The following is a 22,723-nucleotide window of genomic DNA, read 5'->3' as shown; positions in this document are numbered from 1 at the left end:
AGCTCTTGAAGATGCTCAGATTGATGGTGCTCCAGGTGGGGATATTTGGAAATGTGTGGTGATGGATGAGACTGAGAAGGCCAGTGAAGGCCCAGAATGTCAATCATGGAGTGTGGTTTGATCCTCAGAGCAATGGGAGGAGCCATGGGACAGTGATAGGTAATGGAATGAAATGGTCCAATTTTCATTTTAAAAAATTCACCCTAGCAGCTGAGTTGAGGATCAGAGGGTAGGAAGAGACAAAAAGCAGAAAGATTAGTGTGGAGGCTGCCACACAAATCTAGACAAAAACTTGAGCGAGGAGTATTTTTAGACCTTGCTCTAGAATAGGAATGGTAAAATGTAGCATGTATGATCCTACCCTAACTTTTTATTCCCATGGCAGATATTACTAATCTCTCAATTACGCTGGGCCTGGGTGGGCTGCTCCCATAGACAGCCATAGACAGCCATTACCGATCGGTCCAAGTAGGCACACTAAGTGAAAGAAATTTGCCCTCTGGGCATCAGTTTTGAGAATATGGCTTACATTTGCCGACAATTGTCACTTTGGGTCTGCCTTAACCTGGGGAGTAAGACCAAGGTCAGTCTTCGAGGTCCCTGACAAAAATCATGCCTTGCCTGGCTGTATGCCCACCATGTTCCCACTTAGAGCTTTTCCACATCCACTATCTCATTTCAACCCCACAACATTTCTGGAAGGTCAAGGTCGTTATTCCATTTTACAGATGAGGAAACTGAGCTAAGGATCTTCCAGGATTCCACAGGTGGTAGGTGGCCAAGCTGGGATTAAACTGAACCCTGGATCCTTCCACAATAAGCTTGTCTCAGCTGCAGCAGCTATTTGCATCTGTTAGGGCCCCATGCAGAAAAGCCAGAACAGGTTGGGGCAACAGTGACTTGGAAACAATGGCTTTGCTTGTCAATAAAATCCTTGGCTTAAAAAGACCTGGGAAACTTGACTTTCTAATCACTTTTATGTAATCTGCTCAGCGCTGAGCTTTGGAGAAGGAAAGCTCTGGCCCCTGGGTAGGGGTGGTGGGGATCGCTGAGGGGGTGCTGCACAGATGGTAAGGGGCGGAGGCCTCTCACTGTGGAAGAGAATAAAGTTTCTGTCCTCGCACAGTTGGAATGAGGGCCCCGGAGCCAAGCAGCCAGGGCCAGGGCGGGGCCAGCCAACCTTTGGCACGTGAAATGCCACCCTGTGCTCATGGCAGATAATTCTCGGTAATAATTCATCCCCCCTGGCAGGCACGCATCCTGAAAGCCCTGTCTGTTCCTGCCTCATGGGGTCCCTACTGGAATGTGGGGGGTCGAGGGGCTGGCCCCAGACGTGGGCAGAGTTCAGACAGGGCTGGGTAGGCGGGACAGCATCTGGGCACTGCCTGGGGGCAGATGGAGCCTTTGTGCTCTGTGCCCTAGAAACCCCACCCCCAGCTGCAGCCGCCCCATAGGGGAGAAAAGGCTGACATGCCAGGCCGAGGCCTGCTCTCTCTGTTCTCTCTCCTGTGGCAGCCAGGGCAGAGGATGCTATTCTGGGTACAGCCTGGCATCTGACGGATCCACCCCATTGTGCTCATGGCATGCTCTTTCTGAGCAGTGGGAGGGGGAGCAGCAGGGGGCCTCAACCCTGAATGCACAACACAATCTTCCGGGGAACTTTTAAAATATACTAAATCTCAGCCCTCCACCAGAGACTATGCTATGGTCTGTGGGGGTACGTGGGCATTGGCACCCTCCACAGTCCCCAGTGGCTCTGAAATGAGCTGAGGTTGGTGCACATTTTGGAGGGTGACTCCGTAAGCTCAGCCACCACCAGCTGTGTGACCTTGAACACAAGAGGTAGCAGTCCGTGGCTCAGTTTCCTCATTTGTGCAATATGGACAAATGGACAAACCGCGTGAAGTAACTGGAAAGATTCAAGGACATAATGCTGCAAAGACTGAGCACCACCCCTGGCACAGAACACACACAGACTGGCCATGTTTGGGTCTGCACAGTGACAGGAATGGCACCCATTAGTGCTTCTGGCTGGCTGTCCTGGGGGAGTGGGACCCTTGTTATTGCCAGAGGCCACAGGTGCAGTCCCCACCTCTGCCAAAGCTGGGGAGGGAAGGCCTAACTATATGTGTGTTTGTGTTTGTGTTTGGGGAAGTTGGTCTAAATCTGTGTCACCATCAGTGATCATCTAAGCCACCAGGTGAAAGGCCCTTCAATCACATGGGATAAGCCATTCCCTCTAGTCCTGTCCCTGGGATTACATCAAGGTCAATGTCCACTTGCTGTTGGCTTGTCTTTCGTACCCTCTGACATTTGCTAATCTTACTTTCTACACAAAGAGCAACTGGGCCAGGGCTCATAGGTGCAGTATCCACCACAAGAAGGCAATAGTGCTGCTTGTTCAGTGTCCCATCCCAGCCACCTTGCATGGTAGTCACTGACTTTTTTACTATTGTAATATTCCTCCTTCAAAAATTGAAAATTAAAAAAATTGTTTTTGCTAGCAGCTTATTAACCTTCCCTTAGAAATAAAATTATTTTATTTATTTCTTAAAAGATTCTATTCATTTATTTGAGAGAGTTTACCCAATGGGGGGAGAGCAGAGAGAGAGAAGCAGGCTCCCTGCTGATCAGGGAGCCAGATGTGGGGCTCCATTCCAGAACCCTGGGATTATGACCTGAGTTGAAGGCAGACACTTAACCAACTGAGCCACCTGGGTTCCCCTAAAATAAAATTATTGTCGTAAAAAGAATGAAATCATCTGAAAGGGAAATAGTAAACCATACTGAACAGTCAAGGGGAATGGCAAAAATCATGAAGGTCTGCACAGGAGCAACAAGTTTGGGAAACATGGGACTCAGATGCTAAGGCCTACCTCCCTAGTTCTACAACACTCTTTTTCCCAGGAAAATATTCTTTTTTGGTTATTAAATGTCTGTGTTGTGATAAGGAAACAGACCATAGTGTTCAGTGAAGACTTTCAAACAGAGTTTTTGATCATGTATTTATTTAGGTATATACCACCTTGTTGCAAAAAAAAAAAAAAAAAAGTATTGTGGCAACTTACAAATGTAGGTATAATACAATAGAGTAAAAATAAACAGATCAGGGTCAAGGCTAAAGCAGAAAGCTAGAATGAAGTCAGAGCCCACTCGGTGACTCAGTATAATTGTTAAAAAGTAATCTCAAATTTGACTTTGAGATTCCCAGCTGCCAAAGCAAAAGAGGAAACACGACTTGTTAGAAGAGTACTAACAACAGGTAGTTTGGGGCTTTGGTGTAGAAACAGACCTGGTTCAAATCTTGACTCTACTACTTGTTAGATTCATGACCCTGAGCAGGTTGCTTAACTTCTCTGAACTTGCAGTTCATCACCTGGGGGTAATAGGGGGGTGAAGGGAGGAAAAGTGAGGCCAACTTTGGGGGTTCCTGGGTGCGTCAGTAACAATGTGTGTAAAAGTGCCTTCTAGCTCTAGGATGGTGCTGCTTGGGTCCTCAGCTGGCCCAAGTCTTTGCTAAGCTGCAGGTCTTCAGTCATAAAAGGGAGTTGACATCTGTCCCCTCTCTCAGTCTCTACCCTGCCCAAGCATGCAGCACATAAGAGGCAGAGTGATCCCAACCTAGGCCTCTCTAACTCCTGCCCAGGCTCCCTGTCAACCATCAGTGCTGTGTCCTCCTGTCACCAGAGTGGTTTCCAATGCTGTCAAGAAGAAAAAATGATGCTTTGGAACATAGGTTTTCAGGAACACTCAAATTACTCCCAGGGAAACCCCAGCCTCACTTATAGTGCTGCCCCCAAGGCAGAGGCTCCCTTCTCTCCTCCGCAGACAGAGCAAATTAAATATTCAGGCCTAGTAATCTCTACGGGGGAATCCAAGGTGGTAGCCAAAGCCCCTTCATGTGTTCAGAACATCGGAGACAGCTTCCTTTGCCTTCACATCCAAGGTCAGTAAGAAACACTGGGGCTCCCCAGTCCTGGTCCTTTCTTATTTGAAGTACTTGTTGCCAAATATAATAAAGTCCATGACAAAAACCTGTCCCTGCCTCCCATCAGCAATGGAATAAATTCCAATTGTCTTAGAATTTTCTTTTCTCTGTTAATTTATACTTGACTTTGTTCTAAATGTGATTGGAGGCAGTCCTTGGTTTGACATTCAGGGCTCTTTACAAGCTGACTCCAACCTCTTTCTTGGGTCTCCTCTGTGGATGCAGTTTGTGGCCTGGTCACAGTGAATAAAAGCCACCACTTCTGGAGCTGCTCCTGGAGTGCCATGCAGTTGGCAAACAACACGTACTGACCAGCTCTGAAACCCGTATCTGCCACAGACTAAGGGTAGTCTGGGTAAGTCCCTTTACCTCAGTTTCTTCGTCTATAAAGTGGACACTTTCCCTGTTGTGATGATGCAAGAATATGCACCTGGCATGCTTGGCACACCTGATGCTCAGTCAGTGGTGATGATTAGATAACCTGATTTTGAGACCCAGCTCTCCACTCAACTGCTTACATGACAAGTGACCCATGTCTGGGCTTGTTTGACTATCTATAAAGTGAGCAAAAGAACTATCTACCACATAACCCACATACTAAGGCCTGAAAAACAAAAGGGTCTTAGTGAATGCTTGGAGGCTGCAGCTAGCATCATCTTCCCCAGAAAACAAGCTTGCTTGCCCTTTAATTTTCCCAAATCTCGTCCTTTCTTTCCTTTTTCTCAAACTAATGAGCAAGAGGAGTCTGAACATTTCTTGCATGGTTAGGCTGTGATATCATGAAAGACAGTCTTGTAAAACCCACACCCAGGGCCAAGGGAAACGCAGCCCCCTGAAGAGACTGTTCAGTGGAGCCCGCCGATGGCTGGGTGGGGGAGGCTGGATGTGTCCACCACTATGAGTCAGGCCTTGCTTGGCTGGCTATCATCATTCCTCTTTATTTCAGGGGTGAGTTACAGCTTAAATAAAACATCACCTGACAATGCTTGAAAGAAATGTCTTCTGCACAAAATGCATTTCCTTCCACTCTTAGGTTTGCAGCTGAATTTTCTAACATGGCAGCTGGGTGTTCAAATACACAAATGTGCATGAGCTGGCATGGGGACAGAATGAGGGGAGTAGGGACAGAGGGTGGTGTCGGGATCAGCAGTAAGTACTCTCAAAGGTGTTGGGATGGATTGTGTGCTCGGTAGTCTGTGGCCTTCCCAGGCAGAGCTGCCTCGAAGGAAGAATGCAGGCTATAGACAAAGCCCTTCTGGAAGATCAGCTGTGTCCTGTTGCTCAGTGTGGCCCAAGCCACTCTCTAAAGCTCTCTGGGCCTCTTTTTCCTTTGCTGAAACAGGGAGTTGGACTGGTGAACTTCCTAGCTCTAAAAATACTACTATCCAAAGCAGATGAGGTACAGGCTTAAAGGCTTGTCCTGTGGACTGTCTGGGTCTGAGGCTCAGGGGAGCCACCAGCAGCACAGGTAACAGATGGTCCACCTGTGCCTCCTCAGCCCCAAGGCCTGGCACCAACAACTCTGAAGCCTAGAAAAGCCCAGTCCACAGACCTCCTTCCCCTTCCTTTCTAGCTTCCACCCTCAAGCACTTCCCTGCAATCATAAGGTCCAATGCCTCTTCTGGACCCAACTGCTTAGATCTCTGCCTCCTCCAGGACCCCTAACCACGCCAAAAACTGCTAGGCCATTCCAACAAATGGCCGGGTCAGGAGTGACAAAGAAGGAATCTGTTTCATCCTGGCACCACCCCAGCCCTGGGTGCAGGGTCTTGCTCATGGCAGACCTGGAGGTATCCCTGAGTGCAGGTAGGTTGTGGGTTCAAAGGTCCAGAGAGAAAGGACAACATGGAGCCCGGGCCCAAAGGCTCTGGGAGGAGCTGAGGAGAGGTCCCAGGGCCCGGGTATGTGGGGCCAAAGCCAGCACTTCTGGGGGGAGAGGGACCTGGCCCAGGTCCTCACCCTGGTAGAGTTGGGCCTGGCAGGCAGCTGCCTGCTTCCTCCTCAGCTGCTGCTGCAGAAACAAATGACAGCACTGAGGAGCAGTAAGAGAAAGTAAACATAAATGCGGAGGGAGGGGACCTTGGAACAGGAGCCAGTATTTTTCCTCGGGGTGTGGTTTATGCTCAGTGGCTGGGTGACCACGGAGGTTTGGAATGTGGTTGGACAGAGGGTGAGGTGGATGGTGGTGGCGGGGTGACCAAAGGCAAGGAGCAGGAACATTAGCCCAGGGCCACCAGCATGTCAGCTAGAGCGGGGGCCTGGGGTGGTACACAGCGCGGAGCCTCCAACAGCACGAGTGCATAGGTCCCAGAGGCCTCTGCTTTTGAGTGAGAGTTGAGAGTACAAGAGAAATTAGAAGAGTGGGGAGAGGCCTGGAGGTGTAGGGGAGCACGGTCAGGTCTCCTCATCTGTAAAATAGGGCTATTGTGACAGCCTGGCTTGCCTGATCCAAACTGAGGCTACTTAGGCAAGTGATATGGTCTCTCTGAGCCTCAGTGTCCTCATCTGTTAAATGGGCTTAAATATCTCTATCTCTGAGGGTGCTACTGGGAGGATTGAATGGGTTTGTGCATGTGAAGCTCTTGGCATAATGCTCTGCAAGTGGAAGGGATTATTAATCCACCTGGTGCCAAGGAAGCTTTATCCTGGCTGCACCACATGCCTAGCACCTGCCCCGGGCCTAGACTCCAATAAATTTTGCTGATGGAGCCCCTTGCAGGAGTTGCTGTGGGGGAGCCCCCATATCCCCTGCCACTCCTCTCCTGTGAGCACAGGTCCGGGCTAGACCACGAAGTGGAGGGTGTAGGTGAGCTGGTGGCCGTTGTCCCAGGCGTATAATACCCGCTCCTTGGGATTGTAGTCGATCTGGGTGGTGTAGGCGTGCTCGTTGAGGAAGGGCAGCTGCGGGCGGGCGTCGGTGCCTGTGTGCGTGTCAAAGGCATAGGCCACCTGGCCTTCCTTCTGGTTGTACGTGTCAACGGCATACAGGATGCCGCACACCAGGAAGCAGTTCCCGTAGGAGTTCCGCCGCAGCCGTGTCTTCCATGTGGTCTCCCGGTGCATGGAGAGGTCGCTGGGGTCCAGGCGGCTCAGCACGATCACCTCGGCCTGGGCCTCATCGCGGTCATCCACAGCGGGGTAGATGACCCACAGGCCGCTCTCGTCCACGGCGAAGTCGATGTCTGAGTGGCCACGCCACTTCCAGGGAGTGGTGTCTTCATATACCACGTCGGGCAGCAGCGCCCAGGAAGCCACGAATCGCTGCCTCAGGTCATACTTGATGATGTTCTTGGTGAAGGCACGGTTGTAGTAGAAGGCACCCTGGTACACCACATGGCCCGTGCCGATCCAGTTGTAGGGCAGCTTGTACATGTTACTCCAACGGCCTGTGTGGAGGGCAGATGGTCACGCTAGGGCCTGGCAAGCCACCCAGGGCTCTTGAGTGGCCCAGTAAGCAAGGAATACTGAGTAGGCCATGGGTTTGAAGTTGGGCCCATCATCTTATGTCACCGGGACTGTGAAGCAGGCACTGTTAGCATCCCATATGCCAAGGACAAAACAGGGTCAGAGGGTTCAAGGTCACCCAGTTATGGACTGCAATAGCCAGGATTTAGACAGCCCCTGTGCTTTGTCTCAGAGCTTTTGCCCATGCTGTTCCTTTTGTCTGGACTGTCATTCCCCATACTACTTGCCTAGCAGGATGCCTCCGTATCTTTCAGAGCTCGCTGCCAATGTTACCTCCTCCCCGAAGGCTTCCATGACCTCCCCAGGCTTGAGGGAGGGCCTCTCCTCTGGCCCCCCATAACCCTTGTCTTAGCACTTTTCACTGGCTTCCTCCACACCAGCCTGTGAACCACTTGCGGCAGGTCCCAGGTCAATTTTGACCTGGCAGAGGAAGGACTTTGGCTGTTCCAGGCCATACCCTGGGACTCCACAGCTCCCTGGATAAATCCAAACTTTGATGTGGCTTACAGGGTCTGACTGAGCCTACTCTCTCCTTATGCTTCCCCACCTCCCTTCCATGCCATCCTGCTTCTCCTTGCCAGGCCTTGGCACATTCTGGGCTTTCAGTTTGGAACCCCCCGCCCTTTCCCTTTTGCTTGGCTTATTCTTGCTCTCCCAACAGGGCTCAGCTCAGTCAGCATCACCTCCTCCTTGGGGAAGTCTTCTCTGATCTCGTTTGGGGTTCCACAGTCCCTTGAGCTCTCCCTCAAACACTACACTGAAATTATATCTTTCAGTGTAGAGAGGAGAGGTCTTTGGCTCTCCCATCTGTGCATTTCTGGTGGGTTGGTCTTGCCTAAATGACCCTCTCCCCCATCATGCCGCAGATCTGATAACCAAAATCCTGCCCTTCCCTGCCCAGACTTGCAGCTCCTCTCAGGCCTGGGGCTCTGCTCATCTGTATAACTGAGAGATAACCCCCACCCCATAGAATTATGAAGCTACCACGAGCTGATGCACATAGCAAGATTAGCATATAATAAATACTCGAGAAGAGGAAGCTCTCGGTATTGTTGGCCTTGACAGTAAGTTATGCTCACAGGGGCAGGACCACATCCATCTTGTTGGTTGCCACATTCCCACTCCTGGCTCTGTGCCAGCCCATGGGGGGTGCCCTCAGATGCCCCTCTTTGGGGTGACCGATCATTTGGAGCTGGGCCAGGCTGGGAAAGGGAAAGGAGGGCCCAGTCTCCATGGGAGACCCTCCTCAGGCTGCCCACACCGTGGGCACCGTGCCACACCTCCTCCCGTCTCCCAGCTCTCCAACCTTGCTTGAAGTTCTCCAGATTGCGGAACTCCACCAAGCTGTTCCCATAGTAGTAGTTGGTGACATAGATCCTGTCATCCTTCGCGGAGGGGTCCTTCATCCAGGCTCCTTCATGGCGTCCATAGCTGTGATGCCTCACAGGGGGGTCCACGGCCCGCAAGGTGCCCTCACAGCTCATCTCTCTGCCTGCAGGGAGTGAGGGGTATTGCATCTGGCACTCAGACCCCAGGCCTCGAGCCAAAGCAACAGCCCCGAGGTTTATCTGGGTCTTACCTACATCCCTCCCGGTATTTTGTTTGCAGCCTTTCCCCCCTTTCCTGAGGACCAAAGCAATGTTTGATTATTGTAGAAAACAGAACATTCAGCAAAGGAGAATGAAGAAAATAAAAATCATGAAAAATGTCATTATCCAAAGAAAAACTGAAACATGTTGTATTTCCTTCTATTTTTTTCTTTGCATATACAGTCATGTGGACATACTTTAAAAAACTGTGGTTCTTCTGAATATATAGTTTTATGTATCCCGTTTTTGCCCTCCACTGAGCAATTTCTCACATCATTAATGGGTTTTTAATGATGTGATTTCAAGGCTCTACCAAGCCACCAGACAGCTCTGCCCCAGTCCCCTCAGTGTTAGACCTTCAGATTATTTCCAGTTTTCTGACATTGGAAATGGGCTGTGGGGGGAGCCAGATAAGTGGTAGCTGCTGTCCACATTGCAGATGGACCCTTTAGGAAAGATTCCAGGAAGCCGAATGCATTCAGACCAAAGCAGGGGATGGGTTTAACAATACCTTGTTATCACAGGTATCAAAGGTGCCCTCCAGGTCGGTGATTTAGTGGAAAATATTTCTACTGAAAGGCAGAAGCCAAAGCTACAAACGTGGACATAAGAAAATAAAGAAGTGAAAATAGTTGCTGGATTGGATGATGGGATCCTAGGTGATGTGTTAGGAAGGATTTGTTGAAAATACTGTTTGACTAAATGTGCTCAGACTTTCTAGAAAGGATCAAATAGTACACATTTTAGGCTTTCCAGACCATATACGTCTGTCCTGTATTCTTTTTTTCTTTTTTTAACAACCCTTTAAAAATGTAAAAAACTGTTCTTTAAGCTCAAGGGTCATAAAAAAAACAGGCTGCAGGTTGGATCTGGCCCAGGGGCTGTACTCTGCTGACTCCTATGAGGCCTACTCACCTTGGCTTAGGACATCTGGGTGTGAAGGTGGCTTGGTGGGCTGGGGCTGGGTGGTGGGAGTCGGGGTGGGGGTGGTGGCCGGATCTGAACTGGGGGTGTCAGAGGTCAAGTCTGCTCCTTCTGAGGCCCTGGGCCCAGCCTCATCATGTTCTGCTGAGTTGGGCTCTGGTGGCCTGCCCTCCAACCTGGGCGGCAGCTGTTCCAGCCAGGAAGTGCTCTTGAGGGCGTTATCTGTAGAGAGAGGACCCGTGCTCATGTCCTGTGCGGCTGCCCAGGATCCTCCCCAGGCCCACTTGGCTCCCAGCTCCGGGGCCATGGCGGAGAGAAGGGGGGGCTTCACATCTTTCACTCCTCAGGGTGAAAGGACTCAAAAAGTAGGTGGTAGGGAGACTTTGTGGTCAGTAGACTGGCTCCAAGGCCCCCAGTTGAGTGATCTTGGCCAACTCCCCTGCCCTGGTGGGCCTCAGCTTCCCTTTCTATGAAACAAGAGTCAAAAGGCCCACCGTGTTATGCTATTGTGTTGATCAGAGGAAAATGTATACACCTCACTTGCACAGGTCCTGGCAAGCATGAGGTGCCAAATATGAGACCCCTGCCCTCCTAAGTGTCAAACACTTTATGCCAATTCTTTCTTTCTTTCTTTTTTTTCAAGAAATGGTTCAGGTTATTTTTTTTTTTAAAGATTTTGTTGATTTATTCATGAGAGACACAGAAAGAGAGGCAGAGACAGAGGCAGAGGGAGAAGCAGGCTCCATGCAGGGAGCCTGATGTGGGACCTGATCCTGGGACTCTAGGATCACGCCCTGAGCCGAAGGCAGGCACCAAACCACGGAGCCACCCAGGAGTCCCTATACCAATTTTTTCATGTCCTAGACTCAACTCCAGAAGACAGAAACCTGGCTCCCATTTCATAGACTTTCTCTTGGTCCTCCCCTCTGGAACCCAGCCTGCAGTTCCTCTCACCCAGTATTTGCCATTTCAGGCAGGGAGGGGGCAGGCACAGCCAGCCTCCCGTCACCTCCGGACCCCAGGTGTCTGTCTCTCTGCCCTCATTCATCTCCTATCTCTGATCTTGAGGCTGTCTGGGCACCTCTGGACCCCATTTCTCCCACCCCTGCTGGCAAGGCCTTTGCTGATAGGATGACTTTTTCAGCTCCCGTGGGACCTGTATGGGGCCATCTCTGGGTCATCCCTGACCCACACACTTGTCTAGCTGGGATGGATGGGGTCTGGGTAGGGAAAACAGGAAGAATCAATGCCACACAGCAGGGCACAGAGCTGGGGAGGGGTCTGAGGCAGGCTCTGTAGCCCACTGATCTGGGTCCCCGTCCCACCAACTCGCTGTGAAACCTGGAGCCAGTCTCTTCACCTCTCTGAGCTTGTCTCCTTACCTGGATCTAGTGGAACAGCGTGTATGAAAGTACACAGAAAACCTATTCCAGGGACAAAGGAAAGGGGATGGTGTGGCCCTCAGAGGATGAAGCCCTTTGACTCCACGACAATGACACGACTTCTTCATTTTCTTTCCCTGCCAGGCTTCCTCTTTGCATAGGGTTCAGCCAGGCTCCATTGTGGGGCAGCCCTTAGGGATGGAACACACCCTCTAGGGCGGCCTGGCCTTGGCAGCCTGCCAGGGCAAGGGCTTTGTTCCCACGGGCCTCGCTGGCAGAGCCAGATGCTTGCAGCTGTTCTTGGGCAGTGCCCAGCCAGGGGTCAGAGGTTCTGTACTGTGGCCAGGCTGAGCTGGCAGGACTCAGAGCCAGTAGCTAGCACCAGGGGCTCTGGGAAGAGGCCCCTGAGCTTTGAGAGACCAAGAATTTAGGGAGGGGGGTGGCTCTTGAAGACCGGTCCCTCACATTTCTATCTCCTGGCCCCTTAGACATGGGGTAGGCAGGGGGCCTCAGTGAAAGGGGTGGTCAGCAGGACACAGGTGGGGGAGCAGGCTTGGACACCTCTCTGGGACATGAGAGGGGAGCAGGCATTTGGGGAGGGTCTCAGAGGAAGAATTGGGAGCCACACCAGTGGGGATGGCCCTGAAATTTGGGTACTCTTGGGACTTCTTTCTCTCTCTCTCTCTCTCTCTCTCTCTCTCTCTCTCTCTCTCTCTCTCTCTTTTTGGTTAATTACTTGGTTGCCCTTCACTGTGATCCCCCATGGATTATAGGAAAAACACGAGACTCTGTGGGTTCTACTTTGGGAAAAAAAAGAAGTGGGAGACCATCCATTCCAAGGCCACTCTGGAAACAAGAGGTGCTCTGAAGGCCGCACATCACTTCCCAGAACCCTGGCCTGGCTCCATAGCCCCTGGGGCTCCCGCCCCACCTGTGGCTGCTGCCTGGTCATGGGCATGTTTTTTTCCCTGCTGGACTGCGATGCCCGTGTTAGGCAGATCTCTGGGGAGATCTGGCATGCACCTAGCGGATCCTCAGCAAATCTCTGATGGAAGAAGGGAAAGTCCAGGAGGGGCGGAGGCAGCTCAAAGTACGGGAAAGGAACTGGGTGGGCCTTTGTGTGGATTCTATTATTTCGTCCCAACGACCCCACGAGGAGCACTATCCCATCGTGTGGATGAGCACAGTATACCAAGAGGCAGTGGAGCTGAGATCTAGAGAAGACACTGGCTCCCCGGAGGCTACATCCTTGGGGTGTAGCCACCCATTAGCAACCCCCGACTCCCTGCCCTGTCCCTCCCAGGGTCTAGTCCTTCTCCAACTCACCGGCCACAGCCTCGGACACCTCCTTCCTGCCTGCCTTGTAGTAGGTGATGCCTCGGATCACGGCCTGCTGCTGGGCCAGGGTCCGGGGCTTGGCTGTGGGCAGGGGGAATCTGCCCTTGCCACCTTCCTTCCTTGGCTTCTCTGCCTTTAGCAGCTTCTCCTTAGGTTTGGTGAGACCTCGGTCAACAAAGCTCTTCTGCATGTTGCTGTATTTGGTATTGTCTTTGCCCTTCCCTCCAGCTGTGTCCTGAAAGAGAAGGAAAATGTCAATGTGGGGAGGTGGGAAGGGTGTCCTGGGAGGTCACAGAAGCTCAGCCTGTGGGGGCTGGAAAGTGGTCATGCCGCTCCAGGCCGATCTCAGGGGCTCGTGAACTCATGGCTTTCCTCCCATAGTGGCGATAATCCTGACTGGGGCGTGCCTTAGTTTCCCCATTCAGCTCACCAGCTTCCCTGCAGGCTTGAAGCCCAACCTGATAGGTTAGGTTCCTGTTCCATTTCCAAATCCCTGCACACTCGCCCTCCCCGCCCCCAGGGTGTGTGTGTGTGTGTGTGTGTGTGTGTGTGTGTGTGTTACATTATACTGGTTAATTACCTAAGGAGGTAGCTGATCATAGGGGCAGCTTCCCATCCCTGTCTCGCTGGCTTGTGGATCTTCATTTGTGGTCAGGGGAGAGGTTCTCAGGCCCCGGGGCAGGGTGACGATCCATCTCAGTGTGCCCGGAACTTTCCCAGTGTTAGCACTGAGAGTCCTACAACCTGGGAAACCCTTTGGTCTCAGGCAGAATTGGATAGTCGGTCCCCAAGGCCACTGACCTCAGTGCATGTGGTTTCTAAAGTTCTGTAAAGTTCCTTCTAAATGCCTCTGATGCCGGCTTGGCACAAGAACACAGGCCCTGGTGACATCACCCATTGTTAGGCGGGAGATACGGCAAGTACAGTATCTAGACCTTCTGTGCTGTGGCCAAAACAGCGTTGCTTTGCACCTGTGGACCTGACCTAGGGATGAGCAGGAAGCCTGCCCTGGGCCACGGCACCAGGCTTCCACCCTGTAGCAGCACACATAGAGTGCCCCATCATCACAATGTCAGCACAGGGGCTGAGGGGCTGAGATGAAGAGCAGGGCCCGCTGGTCATGCAAGCCCATGCTCCAGTCCCTGGGCAGCGACCCTCTCTCCCTGTGACCTCACCCTCTGCTTCCTCATCTGCCAAACGGGCACCAATGGGCCCTCTTGCAGGTGGTCATGGGATTAACTGAGATAATGTCTGTAAGGAAGTCAGGTTTAGGCTTCAGGAATCCAATTTTGAGGATGTTTGGATTCCCCACACGAGACACAAGGCTGCAGTGGGGAATGGAGCGGCCACGGCCAGCAGGTGGGTGGCTGGCCTCAGGGGCTCGAATGGCATCAGGATCAAGCCTGTACTTGCGTTTGCCAAGCACACGCCCTAGTGTGTATCTACCATAGGAAGGAGCCTCTGTACAATTTGCCCACTTCTAGGGAGCTTCTCGTTATTGGCTCTTTTGGCAATTTTATCTGCCTAAAGGAGGGCCTTTTTCAAATGTGCATAAAGGCATATTATATATCTTGGGTGGTTCTGCCTGGTGTCTCTGCTCACTGTGCTCAGGAATATGGCATGTCTGGGTGTTTGCTGCAAGAATCATCCACCCCGGATTGGTTGATGAAGTGGTGTGAGTCTGTAGGGTCCCTGACGCATTGCTTACCTACCCCTGAGCAGGCTTGACCCCGCCAGCAGCTCTACCACACTAGGGGAGGCTAGAAGTGGTTTTGCGGCAGCCCGCCTGGCTTCCCAGGGCCAGGCAGGGAGGGTCATCTCTACAGCTTTGTCTCTACTAGTTTGGAAATGGGAATGAGAAGGCCACCAAATGCCTTCCCCAGCACACAGACCCCTCATCTGGATCCCCACATCTGCTCCCCGTTTACCTCTTTCAACTATGTGTGCTGCACTGCAGGCACCCTTACCCCCCATCTGGCCATGGGCCCTCCAGCTGTGCCAACCCTCAGCCCTGCCTTTGGGACTGAGGTCTTGCCACACTGTATTCCTAAGCCCACCCACCTCCTGGCCCCATCACCAGAGCCATGGCCTCACCTGAGCCTTGCTAGCAGGGCCGGGGGCTGGGGCAGCGGCTGAGACAGAGGTTGCGTCCTTCTGCAGCAGCTGGAGGCCCAGGCTGGAGAGCTCCTTCTTGATGCCCATCATGATGGCCGAGTGATTCTCATAGCGCTTCAGCTGCTCACTCAGGTGGCGCATGCTCTCCTTCACTACCTCATTCTCCCGGCTCAGGTTCACCTTGACGCTCTGTAGGGCAGGACTCCAAGGTCTTTCTAGTCTCCTCAGTCAGCTACCCCCCAGCACCACCACCCTGGAGGGGATATCCCAGCTTCTGCCATCAGGCTTCACTGCCCAGTCTCCTGAGCAGGGCCCAGGTACAGGTTTTGATAGCAGCAGCAGGCATGGATGGATAAAGCATGCTGCCAAGAGACCATGTAATTATTAATGTCTTATTTAAAAAGTGAGTGAGTGATGTTTTCCCTTTGAACAGAGGAAGCCAGTTCCTCCCAAGTGAGACTGTTTTCTCCACCTCCACCCAGAGATAGCAATAAGCTTTTTCTTTTTTTTTTTTTTAAGAGTTATCGCTTAGTGAACAGAAGCAAAGCACAGATAATGCAAAACAGAAGATAATTAAAAAATCATTTCTTTGTGGCTACGGAAACCATTTCTGATTTGTTCCAGCCACAGCAGACATACCCTCCAGATCGTCTGGCTCATAGTTATATAAAGTGAGTTAACATTTCCTAAGATTATAGGAGGAAGGGTCAAAGTAGGATAAATCCAGAGCCAGTGACAGGAGAGCCTGGCATGTACTAGGTGCACAGAAAATCCTGGTGCACAGTAGAAATCCAACAACTGATACTCTACTCCCATGTTGGCAAGGACCTGGCACATAGTACATACACACCAAACACTTTTTGGATGACTAAAGCCACTGTGACCCCAATTTTGAGGATTGTAAGCAGTTAATCTCCCACTCTTGGGCACAGGATGCCCAGGTGCCCCCTCCCTCCAGAAAGGAAGCTGGGAAAGGAAGCCCCCACACCCGCTCCTGGCAGCTGCATGTCCCTAGGCTCCCAGCAGCCCAGCCGGATGCAGGAAACAGGCAGAGGCCAGGCCACGTCAGCAGAGATGTGTGCCAGCAAACTTTGAACCTGCAGCCTGGATCCCCACGATTGCCCAACTCTGTCACTGCCCTCAGGCGGCAGTCCTGGCCACCTGCCTAGCCCCCCAGCACATCTGCACTGACCAGAAGACGCTCAGCACTCTGCCTCGACTGCAACCGGGTACTGGGCCAGCCATGCGGTCTTAAGCCCTGCCCCAGTAGGCCTGGCCAGTCCTGCACTTTTGTGTGGCATTTTATGGGACTTGTGACCTTGGTATTGTACAATGTGCAAGTCTTGGTCTTAGTGAACTGAAGGCAACTGCAAGTTCTTGCCAGCCCCCTCCACATCCTTTTCATGCAGTCAGCTGGTGCCTCAGTTTCTCCACCCAGCCTTCCAGCCTCCTGTAGGCCCATGACCCCCAGTCAGACCTTTTTCCCAAAGTGGGGACCCAGAGGCCTGCATCTCCTGCTCCCAGTTCCCTGCTGGAGTCTGGTTTTCAACAGCCACTGGCGTTAAGGTAGAATTGCTCAGACCCCTTCAGACCTGCCCCTTGGCCCCAAGTGTTGACCCAGCCTGGCTCCCAGGTAGACCTCTGTCCTTACCTCTTCCAGTGTGTTCATCTGGGAGGCCACCTTGTGGACATAGGCATGCACTTTCATCAGGTCCATGCTGTATAAGGTACCTTCCAGGAGATCCACCATGGACTGTAGCTGCCAGGGAAAGGGTGCAGGTTAGGGCAAGGGCAGAGCACAGGATCAGACACAAAGGGTGCAAAAGGAGCCCCACCACTTGAAATAGCCTGCATGGGACCTCAGCACCCACTAGACCCAGCTTGCTAATAATCATCACAAGAAAAGCAATAGATTCCATCTTCTGAGCACTTACTATGAGGCAGGCACTGTATGAGGGGCTGTAATAGGCTATTTCACTTCATCCTCATTACACAAGGTATGTAGTGAATGCTAGAGGAGATCATTCTGCATGCCTGGGATCCTTCTCATTTGTTTCTTGTGCCCATATCTGGCTTCCATGTGCCTTCTTGACAGCCTGCATCTGTGACTTTCTTTAAAGAGACTTATGTCCCCAAACTGCCTGGGAGAGTATGTCCTCCTGGGGCCGTCCTTAGGCAATGCCTGACAGGTGCAGGCATCCAAAAGCCCAGCTCCCTAGCCCCAGTGGGGACAACTGAGCGGTCATTCACACTCCAGCATCCCCTGGGGTTGGGGCTGGGGCTGTAGCTGTAGCTTGGCCTGAGCCCACACCATACTGGGCTTCCTACTTTTTCCACTCCCACTTCTTTTACTTTCGTACCAGCTTCTCCTGGGAACATTTTTTCTTTCTTTCTTTCTTTCTTTCTTTCTTTCTTTCTTTCTTTCTTTCTTTTTCTTTTTTCTTTCTTTTCTTTCTTTCTCCCTTCCTTCCTTCCTTCTTTTTTTTTCTTTCTTTCTTTCTTTTTAAAGATTTATTTATTTATTTATTCATGAAAGACACAGAGAAGAGGCAGAGATACAGGTAGAGGGAGAAGCAGGCTTCTTGCAGGGAGCCCAATGTGGGACTAGAATCAGATCCTAGGATCACACCCTGAGCCAAAGGCAGACGCTCAACTGCTGAGCCATCCAGGTGTCCCAAGAACATTTTAATAATAAATCACTGGAACATGAATCATGTGCCTTAGAGTCTGCACCTAAGGACCCAAAAAAGACAAGGTCTGAACAACTTTTTTTTTTTTTTAAGATTTTATTTATTTATGAGAGACACAGAGAGAGGCAGAGACAGAGGCAGAGGGAGAAGCAGGCTCCATGCAGGGAGCCTGATGCGGGAATCGATCGGAGGATCGATCGCCTGCTGAGCCACCCAGGCGTCCTAACTTTTTTTTTAAGGAATCTCTATGCCTACCGTGGGGCTTGAACTCACAACCTCGAGATCAACAGTCGCATGCTCTACCAACTGAGCTGGCCAGGCCTCTGGACAAGGTCTGAACAACTTTTTGTCTTTGTCTTATAAAATAAGAAACTGCAGCCTAGGTGAAGTGACTTGTCCAAAGCCACCCATTTGTTAAATGGTGGGGCTGGTGGTAGAACCCAGATTGGTATAAGCCAAAACCCCTTTGCTATTGTGCTTTACCCGCTTGTGTCCAGATGGGAAAACGGAGGCTAAGAAAAAGGGAAGAGCTTGCACAACAAACAGGTCAGTGACAGATACTGTGTCGCGTCGCCCTTGTCTGGCCCAGGGCTCCTCCCTGCAGCTGCCCCTCCTCTTCCTCTCTCCACCCTGTGTCATTAGGACATGACCTTCCCTCCAGATGGCCAAGACGCCAGTGAGTGTCAGAGAAACCATGGCACAAGGGGCTGGCTGGGAAATCAGCATCCACCGGCTTCTCGAGAAGGGCAGTTCCTCCCACTTACCCTCTCGCATGGCCCCACTCTGAGCCCTGCAGCATTTCTCAGGGTTTGAGCAGGCCAGCGTGCCTGTTTGGCCCTGGCCAGCTGTTTCCAACACAGTTTTACTCCCACTCTCCCAGGGGTGTTCAAACTGTTTGAAGCCAGGGAGCCTTTCTTTGAGTAGACATTAATCAGTAAAATGGAAAAAGGGAGTGGAGAAGTCTTATGGAGGCAGGGATTGGACCTTGAGTCTTGTCTGCTCCCCTGTAACCTTGCTCAGACCCTGAAGAGTTACTCAATGCCCCTTGTGAAATGAGACAATAGGGCTGTGGTAAGGAACACTAGTGTGTGGACAGGGCTCAGCACAGAGTGGACACACAGCAAATGCTTTGTGAGTATCAGCAATAACGATACCATTCCACGGGGCTATGGGGGATCCTCCCAGCTTCACTCTGTTGCCTTCATGGCTACCCAAACTGGCTATCTAAAACACAGGTTTGACCCTGCTAATAACTTGCCATGGCTCCCCACAGCTCATGTGTGGCTTTGCACCTCCTAAACCTGGCATTGGAGCCCTCCATGGTCTGCCCCTGCATCCTCTCTTTTTTTTTTTTAAGATTTTATTTATTTATTCATGAGAGGCACAGAGAGAGAGAGATTGAGAGAGAGAGAGAGAGAGAGATTGGCAGAGACACAGGCAGAGGGAAAGCAGGCTCCATGCCAGGAGCCCGACGTGGGACTTGATCCTTGGATCTCCGGGATCACGCTCTGGGCTGAAGGCGGCGATAAACCGCTGGGTCACCGGGGCTACCCCCCCCTCCCCCCGCATCCTCTTTGACCTCAGCAAAGGTTTCCTCTGGGCCAGGCACCAAGGACAATGAGGACTAAGACACAGCCTTCACAATCCTTCACGGGCTATGAAAGAACAGGGAGAATCAGAGAGGCTCTCAGACCATTAACGACTGGGTGCAGACCCTGTCTAGGAGCAGATGCAGATTAGTGAAGTATGCCAGGAGGGAGTTTTGCTTGAGCTGAGCTCTGCAGGAAGAACATAAATTAGGCAAAGATGGCAGGACAAGGGCATTCCAGGCCAAGGGAACAGCTTGTGCAAAGAGCCAGAGGTGTGAAGAGACATGGTGTGTTGGGATCACGCTACTCAGAGTGCGGTCCGCAGATTAGCGCCAGTCCAAGCTACTTGTTACTGAGCTGTGATAAAATAGTTGCCAAAAGCGAGAGTAGACTTTTGTAAACTCTCAGGCCTCTCTGACAGAGAAATTTTTTTATCTGTTGACTCTACTAGTAAAACATTGGACTTGTATTTTACATGCCTGTTTTTGTTTCATTTTTCTAATACTTCATTTTTATGGCACTTTCCAAAAGTGCTGATTCTAGTTTTTAAAAAATTAGTCCTTCACCACAGATAATTTGGGAAGCCCTGTGTTAGAGGAATTGACAGGTGGCTAGTGGCGCTAGAGCAGAGAGAGGGCAGGGAGCCATCCTGGGCCACATCTATTCCACTTGCTCTCACTCATAATGCTCTCCTTTCTTCTCTACCTGAGGGACTCCTACTCATCCCTCATAGCCCAGCTCTTTTTTTCTTTTAAGATTTTATTTATTTATTCATGAGAGACACACAGAGAGAGAGAGTCAGAGATGCAGGCAGAGGGAGAAGCAGGCTCCATGCAGGGAGCCCGACGCGGGACTCGATCCCGGGTCTCCAGGATCACACCCCAGGCTGAAGGTGGCGCTAAACCACTGAGCCACCAGGGCTGCCCTCAAAGCCCAGCTCTAATGGGGTGCCTGGGTGGCTCAGTTGGTTAAGCGTCTGACTTAACCAACTTGGTTTGGCTCAGGTCATGATCCCAGAATCCTGAGATAGAGCCCCACATCGGGATCCCTGCTCAGTGGGGAGCCTGCTTCTCCCTCTCCTGCTCCTTCTGCTTTGCTGTCTCTGTCAAATACATACATAAAATCTTAGAAAAAAAATCTGTTTCTAAAAAAACAAAAACAAAAACAAAAAAAAACAAAAAAAAACCAAACCCTCCTCTGGGTTCCCATGGTCCCTGGGAAATCAGTGAGTCCCAGCACCAGTGACCAACTATTAGAGTTAGGAGCTATGTCCCCAAGAGACTGGGGATTCCTCAAGCGTGGGGCCATGTCTATCTAGTTCATGTCCAGAAGGAAAAGGAATGAAGAGATAGGTGAAAAGCATGCACCTGCCACCTATCTCCCCAAAAGTGTGGCTCTAGAATCCTCTCCCTCCTACTCAGAGTCATGCAACTAAGACCAAATCACAGCTTGAAGTTGAGTTCTTAGCTTGAAGGAAAGGGCTAGGGTAGAGATAAGGGGACACGGGTGTGCCCTGCTTCCCCTCCTCCATAGGCTTCCCTTAACCTCCTCTCCTGGGGGCTGCCCATAGAGAGCCTCCTGCTGAGGCAGGAGGAGCCAAATCTAATGGGAGGGGCCTCAGCCCTGTCCCACACTGCCTCTAGCCCCTTCTCTTGGGGTTCTCTGGTTACCTCTCAGGTACCTGCCCCTGCACCTACCATATGAATGAGACAGAGTATCTTCTCTTCCTTCTACAACACCACCTGATGAGTCACTCCCATTGCTACCCCACTCCAGTCCTATAAGGCTGAATAAAAACCACAATGGCTGCTGTGCACTGGAAAGACCTAAGGGACAATGGGCTCCAGGCTAAGAGCTGCCTAGGGACCCCTTCCATGGGCAAGGAGACATAGCAGGGAATTCTTGAGTTCAAATCTTAGTGCTGCCAGTTTCTTGCTGTGAGACCTTAGGCAGGTCACAATCCCTCTCTGGGCCTCAGATTCCTCCACAAGCTGCGACCAAAAGTTCCCTCACCAAAGGATCGTGGCAAGGATTAAATTAGCCAGAATTTATGAAAAGGTTTTGTGTATCCTTGTGTAAACTATACTTACAACTTAGTTATTGAGAAGTGGACTTGAGCAGAAGCTGGATTTTTTTCCTATAACTGAAGACTGACCTATAGCCTCACTGCCTAGAGTTTGCAGGGTCTTAGTAAGGCCCCAGGGAGATAGTGTGGTCCAGGAACTGGAAGGTTAAGAGAGAACTTGGCTTAAAATTCAAACTTATGCCAACTTCAAGAGTTTTGTGATCCATTTAGTTGCTATAAAAATAAAACTAAAGTTAAATTTAAAGAAAACAGTTTTAGGGGCACCTGGGTGGCTCAGTCAGTTAAGCATCTGCCTTTGGCTCAGGTCATGATCCTGGAGTCCTGGGATTGAGTCCCTAAATGGGGTCCCTGCTGAGCGGGGAGTCTGCTTCTCCCTCTCTCTCGGTCCCTCCCTCAACTGCTTGGGGACACTCTCTCATCAATCAATCAATCAATCAATCAGTAAAATCTTTTTTTAAAAAATAAAACACCTTTAGCCAAATGTTGGAGACAATTTTTCAGGGGTCTCTTGCTTTTCTGCATGTCTTGCATGCAGAGGCACTGACTATCTTTGTTCCAGGACATCTTGTTGTATAGGGAACAGCCTTGAAACACAGAGAGAGAGTGTTTCCCTCCAGAGTAGGGAAGGCGTGTTCAGTGCCCATTATAAAAAATTCGGATTCTCTGAGCTTGGGGCTCCACTCCTGAAAAATACCTCAATCTGTGTGCGCAGGTGCTATCTGGTCTTCACTGTGTCACCCTATAGGAACTGGTGCTGGGAGAATCAGCTCAAGAAAATGTAGGTACTCCGGCTGCTATGAGTAATAAAGTCCTTTGTCTCTGACCCAGCAGGCTTGTGTCTTCTGCCAGCATCCATGAAATTGGCTGGCTAACTTGTTAGCTTACAAGTAGGGTGACATCTCAGTCAATTTCACAGTTCTTGATACCAAAAAAGGCAAAATGGATGCTCATATGTTTGGAAGAAATTCTACAAGAAAAGGATACTGTCAAAAGACACCAAAAATCATCTAGTCCATTACAGAAAGGAAGAAAGGAAAACAAGGTGGTTTAGAACACATGCTTTGGATACAGCAAGATGTGGTTCAAATCCCAGCCTCACCAAGCACCGAGCTGGGCATGTTATGAATTGCACAAAGGTGTCTGGCTGGCTGTGGGACTGTGATCCAGCCTGCGCAAGCCTATTCAAGCACGGGTCCTAGTGGCAGGCCCTGGCCTGGGTCTGTGTTGCCCAGAGGTGGTGCTTCTTTCTGATCTGCCTATAGAGGTGGCTAGGGGTAAGGTAAGCATAAAATCCATATAAAAGTATGGTATAGACCAAAGGCTACATGCCATTATGTGAGAGCTTGGGCTAGTTACCTAACTTCTCCAAACCTCAGTTTTCTTGCCTATACAACGAGAGCAGTGATCGCACATTTCAGACTGGTTTAAGAATTCAGAGGAAAAAGGTGTGTCAAAAGAGTTTACCATAACATTTGCCATGCAGGTGGTGCTTGAATATGCTAGATGTTCTTATTACATTAAAAACAATAAAATGCTACAAACTTTAAAATTTAAAAT

General features: G+C 50.8%; 2 protein-coding genes across 2 annotated transcripts in view; both read right to left on the bottom strand.

Moving 5' to 3' along the window:
• The window catches only part of WDR38 (WD repeat domain 38), a 29,619-nt gene extending 29,166 nt beyond the window's left edge, over positions 1–453 (bottom strand). The window contains 1 exon segment of the mRNA XM_072777724.1: positions 408–453. Coding sequence (XP_072633825.1) covers positions 408–453 — 46 coding nt within the window.
• A 2,538-nt stretch (positions 454–2,991) lies between these two features.
• Positions 2,992–22,723, bottom strand: part of OLFML2A (olfactomedin like 2A) — a 30,478-nt gene continuing 10,746 nt past the window's right edge. Inside the window, exons 3-8 of the mRNA XM_072777883.1 lie at positions 16,453–16,560; positions 14,781–14,990; positions 12,675–12,921; positions 9,958–10,188; positions 8,760–8,945; positions 2,992–7,374 (exon numbers count right to left, since the gene is read on the bottom strand). Coding sequence (XP_072633984.1) covers positions 6,770–7,374; positions 8,760–8,945; positions 9,958–10,188; positions 12,675–12,921; positions 14,781–14,990; positions 16,453–16,560 — 1,587 coding nt within the window. The 3' untranslated portion in view covers positions 2,992–6,769. The remainder of the gene's footprint in view (positions 7,375–8,759; positions 8,946–9,957; positions 10,189–12,674; positions 12,922–14,780; positions 14,991–16,452; positions 16,561–22,723) is intronic.

This window comes from Canis lupus, chromosome 16, assembly GCF_048164855.1.
Source record: "Canis lupus baileyi chromosome 16, mCanLup2.hap1, whole genome shotgun sequence".
In the NCBI taxonomy this organism is placed as follows: domain Eukaryota; kingdom Metazoa; phylum Chordata; class Mammalia; order Carnivora; family Canidae; genus Canis; species Canis lupus.
Note: the sequence above shows the minus strand (reverse complement) of the source record. Positions and strands in the feature narration are given on the sequence as shown.